At 38.3% G+C, this 23,125-nt stretch overlaps 1 protein-coding gene across 2 annotated transcripts in view; it reads left to right on the top strand.

Annotated features, from left to right (window-relative positions):
* Window positions 1-23,125, top strand: part of LMBRD2 (LMBR1 domain containing 2) — a 34,823-nt gene that overhangs the window by 6,298 nt on the left and 5,400 nt on the right. For both annotated transcript variants that reach the window (XM_079330319.1, XM_079330320.1), the window contains exons 2-15: window positions 459-685; window positions 1,119-1,198; window positions 3,835-3,930; window positions 4,800-4,967; window positions 5,797-6,007; window positions 7,437-7,511; window positions 15,490-15,603; window positions 16,157-16,340; window positions 16,642-16,823; window positions 17,630-17,763; window positions 17,973-18,078; window positions 18,741-18,838; window positions 20,613-20,716; window positions 22,877-22,923. In XM_079330319.1, the coding sequence (XP_079186445.1) occupies window positions 512-685; window positions 1,119-1,198; window positions 3,835-3,930; window positions 4,800-4,967; window positions 5,797-6,007; window positions 7,437-7,511; window positions 15,490-15,603; window positions 16,157-16,340; window positions 16,642-16,823; window positions 17,630-17,763; window positions 17,973-18,078; window positions 18,741-18,838; window positions 20,613-20,716; window positions 22,877-22,923 (1,773 nt within the window). In that variant the 5' untranslated portion in view covers window positions 459-511. The remainder of the gene's footprint in view (window positions 1-458; window positions 686-1,118; window positions 1,199-3,834; window positions 3,931-4,799; window positions 4,968-5,796; window positions 6,008-7,436; window positions 7,512-15,489; window positions 15,604-16,156; window positions 16,341-16,641; window positions 16,824-17,629; window positions 17,764-17,972; window positions 18,079-18,740; window positions 18,839-20,612; window positions 20,717-22,876; window positions 22,924-23,125) is intronic.

The raw sequence follows: 23,125 nt of genomic DNA on the forward strand, positions 1-23,125 counted from the left end.
TTGAGGTTCGCTCCATTAAAAAAGTTGTTCATTAGCTATCCAGAAACATTTAATTTAAACATTTAACCCTTATTAAAACTAATTGATTACTTCTAAAAGGAGAAAAAAGCCAGCAGAATACAAATTTCATCTTGAAATTTGTGCTGGACCTAAAGTTGGGCTAGTAGTCTGTTTAAGGACAGAGATTTGCTGTTTGCCTCTTGGATCTATTGTATATCGAGATGATAAACAGGAGTTATCCTAATGCATTGCCGAAAATGACAGCATTGGAATGATGTATTTTGATTTCTTCAGAGGATTTTAGGGCACCTTGGTGAAAATCATTGGTTTTATCTAATAAGAATCTTGGTCACGTGAATTATGGAAAATTTGTTCATATATTTTAAATTGTCTATTGAACAATTCTTCTGTGTAAATATCTTCCAGAGATTTTAATTAAATGTCTTTTTGTTTTGCAGTTCTGATCTGCTTTCCCAAGTGAGTGTGGTGTGGCTGGAGCCAGCGTTTAACAATGAGTGGAGCAGCGTTGGGCCTCGAGATAGTGTTTGTCTTTTTCCTGGCCTTGTTCCTCCTTCACCGGTATGGAGACTTCAAGAAACAGCATAGGCTGGTGATCATAGCAACGTTATTGGCTTGGTATCTCTGCTTCCTGATTGTATTCATACTGCCTCTGGATGTCAGTACGGTAAGAAATGTGCAGGACTTCCTGCTTAATTGCATCAAAGGTGTGTGTGCTTCTCTAAACTAATGTTTGCAGAAGACCATCTCTTAGAAACACCAAATGTACCTTCCATGTAGTGTCTTAATAAATTAAGCATGATCATGTCTTGTATTCCTAATTTACTTGTGTTTATAATTTTACTTCTTGTTGGTCTCATCAGGTAACGACTCTATTTGAAACATTTAAAATTTCATTGTAACAATTTTTAAATCTGTTTAGGCAGCATAAGGACACTTTAAGTATTTTACTTACTTGACTGCTGATGTCATGTTGATTTGAATGTTTATTGGAATAATTAATTCCAGATGTAAACCTGGAGTACAGGAAATGTCTTCAAAATAGGACTTACTACTTTTAAACCTCTTTGGTCACTGATATAAAATAAATTATCTTTTAGACTATTTATAATCGATGCAAACTTGCGGCTAACTCCAGTCCTGCAGAAAGCAATGGCTCTTACGTTACCCTTGCTCCAAGGTATGAGCTACATGTTTTTTCTTCAGACTGAATTTTAGATTTTATTTTTTTAATTGATAGGAGCATATTGTGGTTTTAACACTGTTAAATAAGTCCTATCTCTGTCATGTAAAATTTGAAGTTTGTAAATATAAAGGACAGTAAAGGGAAAAGGTGATGAAAAGTGGATCTTCATCTGCTGGGAGAAATTACAGAGTAATTATGTAGTAGTTCTAGCTGATTACCCAAATATTATTTTTTTGTGTCGCTAGATTTCCTTTTTTTTTTTTTTTTTTGTTAGAGAAATAGGACTAAGTTTTTTGTACAGTCCTGGTTATGAGGAGAGACTTTGATGAATGCTTTCCCTTTACAATCTTAAAGACTTTAAACCTGAAAATCTAATTTTATACCTTTAATTTTTACAATATGAATGAAATTAGCTGCTTCTCTTACATGTCAGGGGTATATCTAATTGCCTCTTACAATTACATATACAAGGCAATTGTAGTTATCTGAAATGTGCTGTATTCCTCCAAGTTGTGGCAGGAAGAAAGTAATCCCTAAACATGGAGAAATAAACTAACATAAGCTCTTCTGTGGCTGCTCATTCATTAGCCTACACTGGCTGTTTCCCTGTGCTATTGATGTGTGCCGTGTAGTTATCTGTAAGATGATCAGAGTATTTAATATGTCAGCTGATATAACTGTGCAAAGTAATGCCAGTCTTGCTGCCCCAAAGCAGTGCCTGGAAGAGTGGTGGTGAAATGACAGTCACACAGTAATGCATCTATACTTTAAACCATCCAGTGGATGTTAATTAAACCTATTTAATTATATGCACATTTTGAAAACTATTCTGCAACCTGTTAATTTATCCATAGCTTCAGACAAACTTTTTTTCATATAATCACAGAATGGTTTGGGTTGGAAGAGACATTAAAGATCATCAAGTTCCAGCCCTCTTCCAGGGGATGGGACAGCTTCCACTAGGTGAGGTTGCTCAGAGCCCCATCCAACATGCCTTGAGCAGTCAGGGGTAGAGTAGCTGCTGGGGCTAGGGTGGATCTAGCTCCCGGCTGCTAGAGCTCCTGAAGCAGAGTGCCAGCTACAAGCTAGCAAGGGACAGGGACTCCGAGACCTACTGCAGAGGTTCAAAGGCAGTTTATTTCTCCGAAGGGTTCTCACTAGCAAATCCAGGTACATAGCATAGCAAGGGGTCTTTTTCGGTTTCAAAGGGATTGGAATTCTAACCAGTAAAATTATGAGTTGAGAAACTATCTATTTACTTTAAGATTCTAGGTAAGAAAAAACGTACCAATCGTCTGGTAAAGTTAAAAACCAATAGAAATCCTAAATGATAACAGGGGTTTTGGCAGGGAGGGGGGACATCTCTCATGAAAGGTTCTGTTGTCGCAGGGCACAAAATCCCAAGGGCCTTTTTCAGGCACTGTTGTATCATCCACAGATAGATCATCACAGTTCTCTGGGTAACCTTGCCAGTACCTCACACAGTAAAGAATTTCTTCCTAGTCTTTAATTTAAACCTGCCCTCTTTAGATGAAAACCATTGCCCTTTGTCCTGTCACTTTGCCCATATAAAAAGTCCATTTCCTTCCTTTTTGTAAACCCACTTTAGGTACTGGAAGGTGCTATAAGGTGTCCTGGTACCTTCTCCAGGGTGAACAACCCTTACTCTCTCAGCCTGTCATAAAGGTTTCAGCACCTTTCATAGGAGAGGTGCTGAAACCTTTAGTCATACTACCTGTCATTCTATCTTGACTTGATTGTTTTGAAAATATTAAGTCTGTGCACATAAAAACTTACAACTCAGGCTTAACTAGTTGGACTCTGGAAAACACCAATTATTTCTCATTAGGTAATCCTATCTAACCTGGTTTTATTGCCCCTTGACTCAGCCTTACTTCATTACCCAGACAGGTGTGTAGAAAAAAATAAACTGCCTTAGTGCAGGTGGACACTTTTTCCTTTGGTTTTTTGGGGTTTTTTTCCTTTTCTTTTTCTTTTTGTTTGTTTGTTTTTTGTTTGTTTGGGGTTTTTTTGTTTTGTTTTGGTTTGTTTTTTTTTTTTTTCCTGAAAGGGTTCATATGACTTTTCTGGTCTTCTATAGTGAACACTACCTGCCAGAAGAGTATTGGCTTACTGAGTCAAAATTTATATAAAACTGACTTGATCCAGTTGGGTAGCAGAAGAAACAACTAATACGTTCGTTGTATGACTAAGTACTCTAGATTTTGATGTGCCCAGCTATTTTTTACAAACCTGCTGCACCAACCAAAATTTAATGCTTCTCTGTCTAAACAAGTGTTCTTTTTTTTGGTTTTCAGTGATAATTATTTAATTCACAACTGTTACCTTAAAATGCTTTATTGAATTGTCCCTCTTCAGTCTTCAGGCTTCTGGTTTGTTTTTTTCTCTGAGAAAGATGTGCTGTACAAATACATTATACGTGGTTGGGAAAATGATAAATATTTCTAAGTGATTATTCAGTTTATTTATTTGGGAGATGGTTGATAATCTAATAGTATTATATTACTTCTATGTTCTTTTCAAAGGCTTTTCTAGATAGGAATTTATAGAAGATGCTTTTTATACTTATGGGTCTGCTACTAACAATAGTCTTCTTTACATTGTAACAGCAAGCAAAAATGTTTCAAACCCTGGAGTTATATTCCTGATGGAATTATGCCAATTTTCTGGCGTGTTGTATATTGGACATCTCAGTTTTTAACATGGTAAGTAAGGCAAAAGAATATGGCAAAGACTATGATATAGTTTTTAAGTAGACCATCTTAACAGTCATGGCATTCTTTAAAAATGTGTACCGCTATGGCAAAGAGCTATGAAATTGTATGTTACTTTATAGTAGTGAAATTTCTTTAATAATTACTGAACTAACTTAGTCATATTCTTTTATTTCTTGCTTCTGTGGAAGCAGATTTCAGGTGGCAGCCATTTACCCTTGGTTCACTTTTGTAGTTGAAACTAAACATGTAGGTGTTTATGGATAAATTGTCTGAAAAAAAATGGGTTTTGGACAACAAGATACCAAAATAATTTCATGAATAATTTGGGTGATTTTTGAGTAGTATTGTAAATCTGTTGGTCTTATCGGCTGTATTGCATAAAGTTTTAGATACAGCTACAGAAAAAAGATTTATCTCTGGGGTTTTGGTTTGTCTATGCTTTGTGTGGTTTCTGACCAACCTGTGGTCAAATAATTATTTTTGTAACTTACTCAAGGATATCAGGGTTGGTAGTTCATTCTTATTTATCATAGATTTTTTCATGGCAAAGCTAACTGTATTGTTTTTATCTGCAGCTTGTTTAAGGTTTGCCATCAGACAGGTACATCTAGAATAAAAACATCTAAGTAGCTAATTTCTTAGAAGCTTTGGAGTCATAAACTTTAACACCCCTGCCTCAGTAACCTGACACTGCTAAAGTACTTTTTCGGGGGGGTTGGTGGTTTGGGTGTTTGGGAGATTATTTTTTTTGTGGGAGTTGGTGGGGTTTTTGTTTGGTTTTTTTGGTTTGTTTGTTGTTTTTTTTTTTTTTCTTTTGATTGACTTATGGGGTTTTCTTTTGTTTCCTTTTCTCCTAGGATTCTGCTACCTTTCATGCAGTCATATGCTAGATCAGGAGGTTTCTCCATCACTGGAAAGATTAAAACTGCTTTGATTGAGAATGCCATCTATTATGGCACTTACTTGCTAATTTTTGGAGCGTTTCTTATATATGTGGCTGTAAACCCAAACTTCAATTTACAATGGTAAGAATAATGTTGTAAAAACTTCTATGAATTCTTACAGAATTGTCATGGATACTTTCTTCTGTGGGTGAAATAAGTCTTTCTGAAAAAACTAGTTTTAATTATAATATTTTACTAGGCAGTTAGAAAGCTAGAAAGTATGAAAGGGGAGTTTTTGCATATTTATAGAGATTTGGGGTTTGGTTTTCTGATTTTGGTTTGTACAGCAGAGGAATCCTCTTGTATTTACAATGGTGCTTTTTTCTCCATACAAACACATTTGCAAAGTTAGTAACTTTCAGTGTTTTCAGAATGTATTTCAAAAAAATCAGTATTTCCTGTGTAGTGCATCTGAATGCTGTAGACTTTAAAGATGAAAAGGAAAGTTAAAATTATTGACATTTATGAATTGCTTATAGTCTTCCATGCCAGATGGAATAGAAATCTGAATACAAATTTCTGAACACAATATTCTGAATACAAATTCGGGGTTCTGAGGCTGTTTTTTTACAGTGGCTGCCATTATGCTATTTTGACCTCACTGTCAAAGTAAGTTTGATAAGTTCATGTTGTTTCTTAAGGGAATGTATGGCTTTAGTTTCTTTGAGAACAAACAAATTCTTATCTTCCCTTCATAGTGGGCAGAACATGAGAGATACCGAAAAACTGTGGCAGCTTTAAATATGGCCAAGCAGCAGACTGGCTCCAGGCAAAAATTTAGATGAACCAGTCTGTTCGTGTAAACTTCATAGCCATACTGGTACATGTCCATAATTCAAGGCTGTTTTCTTACAGGCAGGATAGGAGGATGTTGTTTGTTTGGGATTTTTATACTGTTTTATTTCCTTAGGAACCAGCTTCAGACTATTGGAATAGCTGCTGCAAATACATGGGGTCTGTTCCTTCTTGTGTTGCTTTTGGGTTATGGTTTGGTGGAAATCCCTCGTTCTCACTGGAATGGAGCCAAGAGAGGTTATCTACTCATGAAGACTTACTTCAAAGCTGCCAAACTGATGACTGAAAAAGCAGATGCAGAGGAGAATTTAGAGGATATTATGGAGGTAAGTAACTAGCTTTCCTTGTAGAAAAAGATGAAGACTGCTGTTAGTTGTGTCTGATTTCATTGGTGTTGGACACTTGTGCCATGAACTTACTGTTAAGACATCATAATGTGCCACTTGATAACATTCAATCCTGTGCAAAAGTCAAAGCAGAATTTAAAAATCATAGCAACTTGGTAACATTATTTGTTGAGTCTATTCTTTTATTGACCCTTTTGGAGTAATACTAGTCACTAACAAAGGGCACTTCTAAAGGTGCTTGAACAGTCAGTGTACAGATGTTTCTGAACTAGTTGAACTAGTGTTCAAATTGTGTACCACTTTTAAGCTCTGCTCTGTATTTCTGGAATCTTGAGAAGAGTTTCTAAATTGTGGTGCCATGCTTACATGCTTTTTGAGAAGAGAATATATAGATTTTTTATTTCCAAGTTTCTTCTTAGACTCTACTATAAAGTGTCAGTGTGCAGTAGGCTCTAATGTAGTTCAAAAACAGAATGAAAATCTTGCCCTTTGAAGAGCTATTACTGGTTCTTTTGCTGGGATACCATGGCTTGGAATAATGTATGTGAACTGTTGTAGGGTAGGGAGGAAATTTGTGTTATGTGTCAGTATGAATTAGTAATAGAATCTTCATTAGTCTGTAATAGTATTTTGAAGAAACTGCTAGAACAGTTGAAAACTAACTTATGTCTAAGTGGGACATAACTATAAGACTTACTAGAAAATGAGCAATGACAACCTCTTTTACCAGACAGCACTTAAAACAGATAGAATATTTCCAGTGAAAGGGACCAACAAAGGTCATCTGGTGCAGCTCTCTGAGCATTTCAGAGCTGACCAAAAGTTGAAGCAAATTGCTAAGAGCATTGTTCAGATGCCTGCAGAGGGAGATATTGATCTCTTTTCCCTAGTAGCCAGTGACAGGATGCATGGGGGTGATTCAGAGCTGCATCCAGACTGGAAGCAGTTCCTTTACCACAAGGGTAGTGGATGGTCTCACACTAGAACAGGCTTCCTAGAGACATGGTCAGTACCCTGAGTCAGTCAGTGGGACTTAAATCTTTATCTCCTTTTCCTCTATAACTTAAGCAAGAAAGTATTTTCCATTTCAGCCTTCATACATAGAAACCAATCCTCCACACATTTGTATAGTTGTGTTGCACACTGCTGTTCTTTCTTTAAAAAAATGCTTGTGTTCTTTACGAATACTTTGCTTACTTTTAAGGAGATACTTAGTAAAGCTATGGCTTATAGGAAGCTGTATTTTTTTAAGCTTTGATAGCTTTTTTGATGGCTTTGATGGTCTTTTGCAGTTGGGAGAGCTGCAACTCTATTTGACCAGTTAAAATTTATGGTCTATGAAAAATCTATTAATTGACGTTTTTAACTTAGCATAGTTAAACTACTCTGTTCTTTTTTCTCTCAACAGGAAGTCCGTAAAGTAAGTGAGAGTATAAAATATAACCACCCCTTGAGGAAATGTGTTGACACAATACTGAAAAAGGTAACCAATTGCTTATCTTCAACCTTACTGCTTATCTTCAATAATTATTCAGTTAGGATGAGGTGCTTCCTGCACATACAGAATACTTGTATATTACTTTCTCTTGCTCTTCATATAAAAGCTCTAGTTGACATCTGTCCCAGTCTGGGGTTTCTCCTTTTCCCCGAGATCACCCCAGAGGGCCACAAAGTGTGGTTCAAACCCTGGTTTTCTCTGAAGCCGCCGAAGAGAGATTGCCGGAGATGGCTTTCTCTTTTCCCAAGGACTGTTTATTATTTCTTATCTCTGGGACCTTTTGCCTGGCCAGCAGGGTCTGCTCATCCTGGCATCCATGGTGGAATCTGCCTGGTGAAGGCAGGGCTTATCTTATATAGTTAGTACTACGTATTACATATTTACAAAATTTTACCAATACAATACAATTTTATTAAATGGTCCAGCCCTGACCCCAACCAATCCAAGAGTGCCAACATGTCACCCAACATGGATGACATGGAGAAGAAGGAGGAAAAGGTGTCCACCCCCCAAATTCTCCCATCTTGGCCACGTGTCCCTTATCATAAACAGTCAAGAAAACCTATTTATCTACATTCTAACATTCTAATTTACACTCTACTCATCATTATTTTCTGTGTCTCTTCTCTCAATGTGGGCAGATTCTCCCAAGGAGCCAAATCCAGCCCCTGCAGCTCCTGGGCAGCACTCAGGGGTCTCTGAGGGGTCTGCCAGGGAGGTTTTTGCACCCCCAAAGGAGCTAGGGAAAAACCCTGGACTCCCACATCTCCCTCCTCTGTTTGCACCAAAAAGACCTCCTTCACAGTTTTGTCCAGAGCCCTTTTCACAGCTTTGTTCAAGGCGTGCCGAGTGCATGGGATGATGCATGGCAAAACAATGAGAATAGTAACAAGCTCCACTAATATATAAAAACCTACTTTCAAAATTTCTTTTCACAAAGGTAAAAGATCAAAAAGGTCAAACAGACCATCCAGGCACAATAACTGTGCTAGAATTCGGAAGGATGGTTTGTTTGAGACTACAATATAATTGCCATATACATTCTAATTCGGAGTAACATCCATTGTTTGGTTCTTTTTCACCCCTAAGACATCACATACAATTCCAAAATCCATTGTTGAACCAAAAATTTCTAATTCTTTTGGTTTGAAAACAGCCACAGGGAGAAATTGAACCCATACATGCCATCCATTCACAGGAGTTGTCACAACTCATCACCCATGAAGGGATACCCTCCGGAATGGGCCATTCTTTCACTGCCAATCCCACCAGACATGTTGAAAATGGCTTTTTTGCCTGGAATGCCTCAAACAAATTGTTTCCAACCCCACTGTCCGTGCTAAATTTTCCCAAACACTCTCCCTTGGCTGCATCACTGGTAAATCCTCTTTTTCACCTAGTACAGTTGACAAAAAATAAGATACAACAGCATATAAACAATCATTTTTCACTCTCAGTCCTTAAGTCTTTTAAATCTTGTTTGAAGAGAAGTTCACATCCTTTTTCTTTGATGTCTGCCAACACTCCCCTTGGAATCTTGGCGGCTTGTTGTTCTGGATCATTGTGAGGAGGGTCTCCTGCTAATTCTGCCATGGTGAGGTTAGCATGAGCACCACCTTGGTATTTCTTTTGCAGCTCCTTCAAAGCTCTTCTCCATCTGTGCTCCCACGTAAGTCCTTATGTGTCAGTAAGTATCAATGACACAAGAGATTTCATGTCACATGAAGTCAAGTCATGTTCATTGAGAATACCTTTTAAAAACTGTTTAAAATATGAAGATCCCAGTCCATAATCTCTAATTGCCTTAATAAAATTTTTAACTAAATCATGATTTAATTTTTGCCATCTTTGGGTTTGTCCTTGTGGGTCATAATTCACTGGCATGGCTATTTCATCAGTCCCAATTGCAGGACATTCTCTGCTTCTTGTCAAGTCCATTCGAATATTTGTCCAATCAACTAAAGTATCTTGAGCTGCTGTTGCAGGTCTGTGTGTCTCTGTAGGAATTTGTCTGTTCAAAGGTGTTACTTGTTGAGATTGAGGCCAAGCTGCTGCCTCATCCATTTTTTGATTCATTGGTATTGTAGAAATCTGTGGTCCCTGCCGCATTGTTCATTGAAAAGTCCTTGCCCATTATTGTCATCAACCTTGTTCTTCCCTTTATTATCACTGTGCTGTCATTTTTAAGTCTGTAAGAATTGTCCTTGGAGATCGGTAAGATAGGAAAACCCATTCTATAATTAAAAGAGGGTCTTTTTTGTGTTTGTCCCACTGAAAAATCAAACCATATAGCTGTGTTTCTTCTCCCAACACTGCTAAATGGAATGGTAAAGAGTCCACATATCGGTGTGCTTGTCTGTCCTGTATCATTTCTGCAACTTTTTGCAAGTTTGCTTGTGCTTCTGGTGTAAGAGTCCTGAGAGATTTGATGTTGTCGTCTCCTGTCAGAAGATCGAACAAAGATAAAAGGTCTTCATTCGTGATTCCAAAAATCGGTCTCATCCAGTTGATCTCTCCAAGGAGTTGCTGGAGATCTTGGAGATTGTTGACTTTTGAGCTGATTTCTAGTTTTTGAGATTTGATTGTCTGTTCGGTAATTTTCCATCCAAGGTATTTCCAGGGTGCGATTTCTTGAATCTTTGAAGTGCTGACTTTGAGTTCTGTTTTTTGTATTTCTTCGATTACACAAGCACGTACTTCTTGCAGTTCTTGGTCTGTTGACGCAGCAATAAGCAAATCATCCATTTGGTGTATGATTCTTGCTTTGGGATATTTGTGTCTTGCTGGAGCCAAAGTTTGCACCACATACCATTGACAAATTGTTGGCAAGTCCTTGAAGCCTTGGGGTAAAACAACCCAATGATACCTCTTCATTGTCTCTTCTCTGTTCAAACTTGGAAAGAAAATGCCATCCGGTGAGCATCGTCTTCATGAAGTGGAACACTGAAAAAACAGTCTTTGAGGTCAATAATAACAAGAGGCCAGTTTCTGGGAATCATCATGAGTGATGGAAGTCCTTGCTGAAGAGGTCCCATCTCCTCCACTATTTCATTCAATTTTCTGAGGTCGAGAAGCAATCTCCATGATCCAGAAGACTTTTTTTGGATGACAAACACTGGAAAATTCCACGGGTTGTTTGTCGGTTTTATGTGTCCTTTTTCTAGTTGTTCTTGCACCAAAGTTTTCAATGCACTCAACTTCTTCTTTTCCAAGGCCCACTGATCCACCCAACGAGGCATATCAGTTTTCCATGTCAATTTTGGAGTGGCGAGTGCCACAGTAAGTCATACTAAAAATCCATTGTCAGGTACATGTTCCACTGTGAAAGGACATCTCTTCTCCATACAGTGAATGGCTTTTACACGAGTGATAGCTGTCTTCTGTCCGGGTCCTGTGAATGTCATTGTATTTTCGCTTTGGAGGCATACAGAACTTCCTCCAATGCCTGTGATTTGGTCCAAAAGTACAATCAAGTTCCATTCTCGAGTTCAGAAAATATATGAAATCAGTGTCACGTCCAGTGTTCACCATCCCTGTGATGGTTATTTTCCTGTTATGGTATATCAAGTCACAAGTAATAGTTTGCTGTTCACGGGTTATGTATTTCAACCATAATGTGTGTATTTCGACATGGTCATTGTAGTGTGGATGCCCTTTGCCCATCACCAGCATTGCTTGATGCTCCAATGGATGCGATGGCAGAGCTATCGCTTTTGCCAGTTGAGTATTTTGTGGAATTGTCAATGGGGGTCGAAGAGCCCTTGCTAAAATTGTCAGCTCTTCGAAGCAGTCTGCTGAAACAGCAGTAGGATATATTGCTGCACCGGTCTCTGCCTATTATCAAAAAATCTTGTCTCTTTCGGCACGGTGCTTTGAATCATGTAGGTATAGATGCAGATTCTTCCTTCAAAAAAACAAGTCACTTTTGAAGCTGACAGGATGTACTGCGTTCCTGGGCAGCAAATCCCTGTCACAGGGGATGTCCCCTAACGCCCTGCTGAGGGAGTCAGATTGACATTCCCCAACTGTATTGTCTGTGCCGGTGTTGTTGCTGTTCCTTGTTGCACTGCCATCATTTCTGTCGTAGCACAAGATGGTCCTGCACTTCGTGTTTTTTGGCAGTGGCAATGGTTTTCTGTCCACATCCAGCAGAGAATAACATTCACTTGCCAGATGTCATCCTCTGCGACATCTAGGGTAAAGTTCTGGTAGCTTGGAAGTCTTTGTGGATTGAGGACAATTTTTCCTAAAATGTCCAAAAACCCCACAGTCGTAGCATTGTCCTTTAGATGGATTCTTTTTCTTCTTGAAATTTGTAAAAACCTTTTCATGTTGTTCTTGAAGAACTTCTGTCATTTGCTCCTTGACAACTGAAGCTGTATGTTGTGGTGTTCCAGTCTTGCTGCAGGCTTCAACCATCTCTGTCCTCTCTCTGTGGAGACACAAACAGAACCCTTCCCCCAAATGCTTACTTTGTAAGCTTTTCAACTTTCTCTGTCTCTAAATTTTTGATCAAAACTGGAAAATTTTCCCTCAACTATTATTTCAACTATTATCTAACAAAAAAACAAACCCAAAGTTTACAATCTTCTGCAAGTAAACACAATACAATAATTAACAATGCTTTAAACAACAAACATACATTTACAAGATTAGATAATTATCGATTTAAAAAAAAACTGTGTCATCACCTCAGGGTCTGCAGACAGCAGACAAACCTTGAATCCATGAGGAATTAGATGGTCATCTCCGGAAAATGAACACCAAATTCACTTCAAAGTCAGCATCAGCTGTTATATTGATAAGTCAAATTGTCAATCCAAACGATTGGAATATTATTTTGATGCAGAAAACACCTGGGTTTACACAATTTCTCTTTCAGTTAGAATCAAGGCTTGGCCAGAGCCTAAACTCTAATTGGAAGAGAACTCCCTGACATCTTCTTATTAAAGAAAAAAAAACAACACAACTCTTAACAACAAAGCTACAATTAAACATTTCAAAAATAAATCAAACTCCTCTAGCAACTCATTTTCTCTAAAATTCATCTTTAGAGTAAGATACTTTAAACATGGCAAGACACTGCAGTGCTTCTATGATAGCAACTCAGGAAAACCATAACATTAAATTTTTTTTTTCTGAAAATGGAGCTCAAATAATTTTCTGGAATTCTGCAAAATATTCAAAACCATAAGACAGCACAGTGCCAGGTCACAAAAGACCTGCCAAAATAAAAGAGAGAATTAATAAAAAGGAAAACAAAGAAACATTAAGTTCACTATTTAGCTGATTATCTTCATACATTTGATTCAAGGACACATCTGGGGGCTTTCCAAAACTTACTTAAAATATTGAAAGATTTCAGATTAAACAATGAAACAGAAAACAAAATCGTTCTGTGATATAGAATTCATACAATCTTATTACAGTGTTTTTAACATTAAATACAGAAATTAAATTTCAGTTTTAAAATCCAACTCAAAATCTATTGATTTATATTGACAATATTGCAAATACTTATAAACTGGCTTCTCTAAAACAATTAACTATAGGAAAATTAAAACTCAATGTTGACATTTAATGTCCACTCATATCTGAGCAATAACAAATCACTAAATATAGATGATGTGTATTCAAATAAAATACAAAATACCTTATTATACCTTCAATTATTAAAATATCTAATACTATTAAAATACCTTCACCATTCTTAAAGTTTCAACATCTTTTTAACAACAATATAAAAACACCTTTAGTTTAACATACAAGAACTGAAAATAAAACTGACTCTCTTGTCCTGTTCCCTTGTTCTGTTTGTTCTCCACAGTATAGATAAAAAGCAGCTCTTGGCCTCTCTCCACCCCCCATTCCCCTCCCGTCTGCAGCACTGGGTCTGTGCAGGCACAGGGGGAGCAGTGGGGGTGCTGCTGGAGCCTCTGGAGCAGGGTGGCTGTGCCTCCCCCCCTCTCTCGGTGAGCCTGGGCTGTGACCTCACGCTGCTGTGCCCGGGTTTGCTCTGTCCGGCTCTGTCCGGGCAGCTGCCTGCAATTGCTTCAAAGTTGTTAATTTTTTCACCTTTGACTTAAAAAGCATAAATGTCCCCATTAGAATCTGCCAGTTCTAATGTGAATATCTCAGGTTTCCCTGAAACAGGGCATTCATCTCCTCCCCCAGCATTTCTGACAGCCGGAGACAGGTCTGTCTGTGTCTTTTCACAATTCTCGCTTTCCTGCGTCCCGGCCATTGCCGCAGGTTGCCCCTCCCTGAACATCCCTTGCAGCTAAATGCACCGAATCCGCACTTTTTTCCTGTTTTTGTCCCGGTCAGTGTGAAGGCTGCCTCTCCCTCCCCACTTTGGGCTGAGAGCCGCCCGCATGGTCCAGTCCTTCTGCGTCCCAGTCCCCGCAGGTTGCCTCTCCCTGGACATCCCTGCGGCACCGAGCCCGCATTTTTTCCGTGGTTCTGTCCCCCACGGCCAGGGAGTCGCCTGCAGCGCCCTCCTGCCTTCTGGGGTCAGGGTTTCTGAAGGGGTGAAATTGTAAAAATGTATGTCCTGTAACTCACTTGGAAATATTTCTAACTTAATTTTTTCCCCAGCCTTGCTGCTGGCAAGGCCCTTGCTGAACCACCTGCTGCTGGCAAGCCAGTCATAAACCTCCCACCCCCTGCTCATGGCTAGGTGGGAATCCTATGATGTGTCTGATTCTGAACCATCTTACCCAAAAGCAATTTGTCCAAAATCGATTTGGAGGTTCCTGAAACTGACCAGCAGTGCACAGGAGTGAGGCTTCCTGGGACACCTCCTCTCCGACTCACGTCTGGAACTCGGCTTTTCTTGGCAGAGGGCCATAAATCTCCTCCACAGTCCTTTTCAACAGCTTGCCTCTTCTGAAGCTCTGTCTTTTGGGGGTCTGTACCTGCCTTTGCAGGCTGCAGGGATCCACCAGGGTCCGTGCCAAATGTCTCTGCCTGGGGGGGTCTCCTCCATCTCTGTGCGTCTTCTTGACCTTGCCCTTCTGGGGGTCCGCACCCACCTTTGTGGGCTGCAGCGCATCCAGAGATGTCAGATGTCACTGTCCAGCCAGGCACGCCAGGTGTCCCAGTCTGGGGTTTCTCCTTTTCCCCGAGATCACCCCAGAGGGACACAAAGGTGGTTCCAACCCTGGTTTTCTCTGAAGCAGCCAAAGAGAGATTGCCGGAGACAGTTTTCTCTTTTCCCAAGGACTGTTTATTATTTCTTATCTCTGGGACCTTTTACCTGGCCAGCAGGGTCTGCTCAGCCTGGCATCCGTGGTGGAATCTGCCTGGTGAAGGCAGGGCTTATCTTATATAGTTAGTACTACGTATTACATATTTACAAAATTTTACCAATACAATACAATTTTATTAAATTATCCAGCCCTGACCCCAACCAATCCAAGAGTGCCAACGTGTCACCCAACATGGATGACATGGAGAAGAAGGAGGAAAAGGTGTCCACCCGCCAAATTCTCCATCTTGGCCACGTGTCCCTTATCATAAACATTCAAGAAAACCTATTTATCTACGTTCTAACATTCTAATTTACACTCTACTCATCATTATTTTCTGTGTCTCTTCTCTCAATGTGGGCAGATTCTCCCAAGGAGCCAAATCCAGCCCCTGCAGCTCCTGGGCAGCACTCAGGGGTCTCTGAGGGGTCTGCCAAGAGGGTTTTTGCACCCCCAAAGGAGCCAGGGAAAAACCCTGGACTCCCACAGACGTCTTCTGAGTTTCTGTTGAGACTGAGTAGAAATTCTTTGTGAAATACTTTCTTATGATGTATGTAATTATCTGATGTATTTTGACATAGTGTTGTAGAAAGAGAGAAAAATGTATGCTTAGAATGAGATTTTCAGTTGCATGAAATGCCCTGAAGTTTTACAAATAATTAAGAAAGCCAGCTTGCTTTTGTCACCCAGTTAATTTTCCCTTTTCCTTCCAGTGCCCTACTGAGTACCAGGAAAGAATGGGTAGGAACATGGATGATTATGAAGATTTTGATGAAAGACAAAACAGTTATCCCAGTGAAAAAAGTTTGGCCAAACTTCACAAGCAGGTATATTAATAGATGGGAGAATGCATCACTTATGGTAATGCATAAGATTTTTGAATGCACTTCATCTGGATTGTAGAGTATAGTGGATTTAAGCTACTTAACAGAAACTTCTTTTGGTGGAAGAAAGCACAGACATTTAATATCCCAAACTATCAAAATTCTGAATGTGTAAAAAGTGTTCTTCTTGTGTTATATCTTGATAGCATTATAGCTGTCTGTGAATAAACCTTGTAGTGGTCGATTGACAGTGCATTCTGAAAATGAAATTATAGTAAAAGCTTGATATTTACTGAGATGCAAAAATAAAATGGTAGGTTGGTAAAAGTAGGATTTAACTGCTACAGATGGTTTGTGATGAAAGAGCTGCAAAACTCGGTAATCATGTATGTAGTACCTCTATGCTTTATGTATTCAAAGAATTAACTACCTGCTTTTTTGAAGATACAGTCTTTGCAGTTCTGCAATGCACACATTTTCAAGGGATTTTGAAAGGATTTTCTGCCGTTTTTGAAACAGGTACCTTGTAACCCCAATTTCTTGCAATTTATTGTAGGTAATCTATTCAGTGCAGAGACATCGTCGTACACAGGTCCAGTGGCAAATTCTTCTAGAGCAAGCATTTTACCTGGAAGATGTGGCAAAAAATGAAAGCAGTGCAACTCGACAGTTTGTTCATACCTTTCATTCCCAGGAACCAGAAAATAAAATTATTCAGTATTTCTACACACCAACGGTTGGTAAGTGCTGTCATGCAGATTTTTAATATGTTAAGAACTGATACCATTATGTAAAAACAACCAAGTGTTTTACGTTCAGCTGCAGCAGAGTGATGCATGTCTGCAATATTAATGCATTTATGTAATGGATAGCTATCAGATGCTAATTTATGCTCTTGGCCATAAACCTCTGTTTTATTTACAAATTAGGTAGCAATAAAGCAACAGCAAACTTTGAAGGCTGTTGTGATGGAGTTCTGTTTTTGCTTGTGTAACTTTCATTAGCCTGTTCCAGATATGTAAGTGTGTTTGTTTTTTCCAGAGTGGTACTGGGAATGCCTTCTCCGACCATGGTTTTACAGAGTGCTTGCAGTTGTGTTGGCCACGTTTTCTGTAATTGTTGTGTGGTCAGAGTGCACATTTTTCAGCACAAAACCAGTTCTGTCGCTATTTGCGGTTTTCATACAGCTGGCAGAAAAGACATATAATTACATATACATAGAGGTAAGTTGGAAATAATCACTTGAAAAAAGTATTTTCAGATCAATGATTGTTGTAACAGCAGTAGATAGCTTAGATTTAAAAATGAATCTGTAAATAATCTGTCAACTTTAGAATGTCTCTAAATAATATGGTAACAAACTTTGTTTCTGTGGAGGAAGTCTGCCTTTTGCCACTTGGTAAAACTCTCCAATACCAGGTGAAGGCATGACCCAGCTTGCCTGAATATCATAGGTATAGAAGTTTCTGAAACACTACCTTGGAGCATAGGTATTAATTAAACTTTCTAATCATCCATGTGTGTGACCTCAGTTTCCTAAACAGGAATTTGAGGATGACCAGGAATCTAGCCATGGGTGTGGCTAGTATATGTGTGCACAAATTTATCAATAAAGATACAGAGCTGAAAGATTCCAGTATACTTAGGAAAGGCTGATTTGAAAATGCTCAGGTTTATGCCTTTTTTTGTGGTGGGAAGAAATGCCAGATCAGTCAGATTAATTATTGAGGCAATTGCAGCCATGTTATTTACATTAACAAGAAGTAGTAGAATGTTTCTAGGGTCAGTTATGTTAGCTTTTGTCTAGAATGCTATAATTGTCATTTCCAGTTTAAATTGTTCTGAAAAATTCCCAAAAACTCTTCTCAGGGCTGGTACTCTCATGTCTCAGATGGTATTCTCACATCTCAAAATTAAAAATTAATGCAGGAGATGGTCTCTGCATATGACAGGCTATCTGCTGAACACATTAAAATCTTTAATAAAGTTCAACATTTCAACAACTTTACAGTACTTTTATTCCCCCTAGATGGCCTGTTTCCTTACCATCTTTTTCCTGAGCATCTGTGTTTACTCTACTGTCTTCAGGATCCGTGTATTTAACTATTATTACTTAGCTTCACATCATCAGACAGATGCATACAGTCTCCTTTTCAGTGGCATGTGAGTATTTGGTATATGTTTTGCAGATGTTCTAGCAAATACTGAATTGAAAATAATCCATAAAACTTCCATTTGCATTCTTTAATTTGTAATTTATGGGTGTAATTTCTAATGAGTTCTACATTATTATTCTATGATAGATCCAGTTATGATCTTGTTGGTAGTGTAAGAAACTCTTTTAAAGGCTGTTGCCTCTTGCATTTGTTCAGGTTATTTTGCCGTCTTACTCCACCATTGTGCTTGAACTTTCTGGGCTTGACCCATATGGATGCAACAATCTCTCACAAAAAAACTCAGCCAACTGCTTATACATCTGTAAGTAAGAAAATGTGGGTTTGAGCTTTGGATACAGTTTGGATAATAGGCAAAGTATTTTCAAATGCATCTTACAGTAAAATTCAGATATTCAAATCTTTTCAACAGGAAAAAAATTACTTGGTTATAGGCAAGGAGTTTGTTAATATTTAGAAGTCATCAATAGTTTTTTGGGGGTTTTTTGCCTCTTTATCTTAAGAAAGTAAAGTATTATACTTTAGAGTTCAGAGTGTTCTCCATTTCGTAATATCAACTCCTGTTTTAGTTTGCACTAGCTTTAGGATGTAGGGCATCCCTGTAGATGGGAAGCAATCTTAACTTCTACTGTAAACCAGTGAGTTTGGTTTTATTGAAGAGTTGGTTTCTGTGGCAGGCTACATCTCATGTCTTTTGTTGTTCGTAACTAGATTCTTTGTGTTGTCTAGAGACTCTTTTCACAGCAGATGAAAAAAGTCTGGCAGATTTGCCAGAATCTAGCATTTTAGAAACCTCAGAGTGCAGGAGGTGGCTTTTACATCTGCTTATTCTCAAGATCTGTGATATAGCCTTGTTCAAGTTACTGTAAAGGATTGTGTATTTATGTGAGAAGGCACAATCTTCATGGGTTTATGTAGAATATAGCTACTTAGAGCTTGTTCCTGTGGATTTTTTTTTTTTTTTAGATTATGGGATCCATGAGAGTGCTGTCCTTCATTGCAGATGGATTCTATATATATTACCCAATGCTTGTTGTCATTCTCTGTATTGCTACATACTTCAGGTAAGTGTTTTGTAAGATAGATCCTCCATGCTTCTTTACATTAATAAAATTAGTTTCATCTAATTCAGGGAGAGATTCAGTGCTCCTTTTCCAGCAGTGTCATTCCAATAAAAATGCAAAACCTAAATCCATAGATTGCTATTTATGTAGGTGAAATGTGTACATTTTAAAAATAAGGTTGTGTTAACTCATAACTGAGTTAATTTAAACTTCATTCCTAGATTTTAAAGGGTGATCTGTTCAAACTTCAGAGCCTGGGGACATTTAGATTCTGCTTTTGGGATTAAAATTACTATGAGAAAGCTGTTTTCAGTGAAGTTTTCTAATAAATTAAACACTAGCAGTAATTTTAGATATTGAACTATTTAACAGACTTATATCAAATACTCACATCAAGTTTCTGATGTGTTACCAGACTTCTGGTAATGCATACTGGTTTAAGTAATTTGATCTTGTTTCCCTAAGACACAGTTTGTTGGAGGCTGGAAGGGCAGAAAATACTGTTACGTTCTTGCTTTATAATTTCAAAATGTCTGGTTTTTTACACTGTAAGGGATGAGATACTTTTAGTCTGATCTTGCTGAACTACATTTATGTTAATATCTTCAATTTTCCATTACCATTCAGTCAGAAGCAATCTCTGTGTTTTTAGTCAAGTACAATGCAGTAAAATACCTTGGATGTCCATTAATATTGTATGTGTAGCTATAGATAGTAAGACAGCAAGTATCTAGTTGTGAGTTTTCCCTGCTTACCTTTGGGATAGGTCAGGAAAGTGGTGGCAGAGCTAAAAAAACAAACAAAACAACAAACATGAAAGCCAATGACAAGAAAGGAGGAGAGAGAAATTTGTGGGACCACTTGTCCATGATGATCATCCTTGAATGCCATAGTGAAAAGGAAGAATAGAAATTAGAGGAGAGTGGGTTGTTTTAATGACCTCTGCTAATTAAGACACCTGCAAAAACAAAGGTTGAATTAAAATCTGTTGAGGAAACGTAACTCTCCTGTGTTTAATCCAGCAGTCTTAAGGTAGTATAAAGAAAAAATATATCAATACTTCAGTTTGGAGGAGGGCAACCAGTGCAAAAACAGCAGTTGTGTTTTGTGATGTGAAGTTGAAAAGATGAAAGTGGTTTCATGCTATGTAGTTGCAGAACTGACTTAAAAATGGTGGAGCAAGCTTGCTGTCTGACTGCTGCCAGTGGCTATACAAAAGGGCAGCCAGCATCCCTACAGCTTAAAAGTATGCAGTACACATTCTCCTGAGTGAACTCCTGAGGTGAAAGTGGATTTCCTATGTTATTACTTTTTCAAAAACACAGAAGTAATAATAAGCAGAATTTTTATAGTAATTGCCTTCTGGCAAAGAAAAGCTGATGACATATTATAGGTACAAATTCTGTTATATCTGAGGACATTTAACACAAGCATCTAATGTTAAAAGCATTTTTAAGCAAGTCATTTGCACTACTCTCAGACTACATGCATTTAATTTCTCTGTTTGAATAGGGTTATTCCATCACTTTCAATTGTATTTAGGGCTGTGTTACTGTTCTGGTTCACCTAGGTCACCCTCCTATTCTGGGTCACCAGTTACTGTTCTGGGTTCTGAATTTTTTGTTTCCTCAGCTGGTATAATAGTCTTCTGTGTTTTTACTTTTTACTTGGATTGTTCATACAGTTCTGAGTAGTTTGTTTTACATTTTGTTCTGAAATGTGTCTAATCCACTAATTGTAAATTAACAAAGGAAATGGCTTCTTCTTTCACCAGTTTAGGAACTCGTTGTTTGAATCTTTTGGGATTCCAGCAGTTCATGGGTGATAGCGAAATGACCTCTGATTTGATTGATGAAGGAAAAGAGCTAATCAGAAGAGGTAAATTAGGTCCTCTGTCATAGTTCTCTTTGTAAAATCATACTACCAGGGTATCAAGGCTGGGTAAGACCTCTAAGTTCGAGTCCAACCCTTAACCCAGCATTGACAAATTCACCACTGAACCATGTTTGGAAATGCCACATGTGCACATCTTTTGAATATCTCCAGCTATGGTGACTCCAGACTTCCCTGGGAAGTGGACTGACAATCCTTTTGGTGAAGAATTTTTTCCTAATATCCAAACTTCCCTAGCACATTTCCTCTTGTCTTGTTGTTTGTTACTTGGAAGGGAAGACCAATGCCTACCTCACTACACCCTCCTTTCTGGGAGTTGTGGAGTGATAAGGTCTCCCCTGAGCCTCCTATTCTCCAGACTAAACACCCCCACCTCCTTCAGCTGTTCCTCATCAGACTCATGCTCCACACTGTTCCCCAGCTCTGTTGCCCTTCTCTGGACTCACCCCAGCACCTCAGTGTCTTTCGTGAATTGAAGTGCCCAGAACTGGACACCAGATTTGAGCTGTGGCCTCACCAGTGCCCAGCACAGAGGGGCAGTCACTGCCCTGCTCCTGCTGGCCATGCTCTTGCTGATACAAGCCAGGTGCCATTGGCTTTCTTGGCCACCTGGGCACACCCTGGCTCATGTTCAGCTATTACCAACCAGCACTCCCAGGGTCTTTTCCAACAGGCTGCTTTCCAACTGCTCTGCCCCAAGCCTTTAGCAATGCACGGAGTTGTTGTGACCCAGTTAATTGTTTAGAGGGAAGTGGTTTGGTGAGCATTCCCACCAGCTTTCTCTGTGCTTTTGGGTCAATTCCATGTGGCCATACAGACCTGTGTCTGTCCAAGCAATGTAGCAGGTCACTGATATCCCCTTGGATTTTGGGGACCTTATTATGTTTCCCATCTCTGCCTTCCTGCTCAGGGAACCTGGTATCCAGATAACAATTGGTCTCAGTCTTAAAGACTGATGGAAAGAAGGCATTAAATACCTCAGTTTTTTCTTCATCATGTACTGTATTTTGGATTACATTTGTCTGAAATGTTGCAGAAAAAAAAGGCACAATGTCTGTCAGTATTTTAAAGGTGTCCTGAGGAAGGCCACAGCACAAAATGCAATAAACTTACAGTGCTGTGGTCACTATGTATGATGGACTTCATTGACATCTTAAATGAAGTACCAGTGTTAGTCATCCAGTATCTGAATTTTACATGTTTCTAAATATTTTGCAGTGTGTTACTAATCAAATAATATCTTAGCGGGTTCTTGTGTAATCTGTCATAAAGGATGTCTGACATCTAAATTGTCTTTATCATCAACAAACTAACTTTTCTTTTGTAATTGTGTTGATTGAGCTGCACAAATTCAGTAATTTCCTTCAGTTCTTTTTGCTATGTCAACTAGCTGTATTTTATTAGAGAAAGCACATTTATTATGTAGAACTGGAATTATCTCCTGGTTTGGAAAGCTTTTTATTTTACATTATTTTTTATTGAAAGTGTTTCTTAAAAGTTGCTAAAAGACATTGTAATTTTTGAGTAAACATTTAGAAATTAAAATTTCTGGATACAGTGTTATATTATGGAATACTTTTATACCCATAGTTGATGAAAAACAAAACCTGTGTTTACTTAGGGTAGTAGTATTTCTTTTTTTGGAGAAAGATCAAAGTTTCATTCCCTTAAATAAGAGGTTATGATGACATTGATACTGTAAGGTTATACTTCCAACTTTATAACAGATATAGACACAAAGTATTTGGGTCACTGGTTGGACGTCACAGAACTTGATGAAGATCTCGGATTTTTTTGTTGATTGGTTGGTTTTTTGTTTATTTTTCTAATTGGGGTTTTGTTTTTGTTTTTGTTTTTGTTCTGGTTTTGGTTGGTTGGTTGGGTTTTTTTTTTGCTTTGCCAGCTGGTATCCAAATGTTATGCTATGATCCAAAATATACCATCATGACAAAATAATTTTGATAGGAAACTCCATAATGATTGACAAGCAGCTTTTTGCTTTGTTTTTGTTTAATTGTAAGTGTCGTGTACTTCAATAGGAATATTCATTAGTTAACTTCAGATTTCTGTTGCTTCTTTTAAAAAATCACTAAATATTTTCCTTATACACAGCTCAGACAAAGGTTTGTTTTTTTTTCTTTTTAGAGAAAAGGAAACGACAGAGACAGGAAGAAGGTGAAAACAGAAGAAGGGTATGAGATTTGTTCAGCTACTTATAGTATTATACTGCAATATCTGATAGGAATACCATTGATATTTAGTTCAGTTTCACAAAATCCATTTCACAAAAAAAAAACCTCCCAAATAATGGGATCAGTTTAATCTTGTGGAATACTCTTGACTGGGGGTTAATTATAGATGGTCAGAGGACAATTTTAATGACACTGCTTGGAC

This window comes from Erithacus rubecula, assembly GCF_903797595.1.
Source record: "Erithacus rubecula genome assembly, chromosome: Z".
Classification (NCBI taxonomy): Eukaryota; Metazoa; Chordata; class Aves; order Passeriformes; family Muscicapidae; genus Erithacus; species Erithacus rubecula.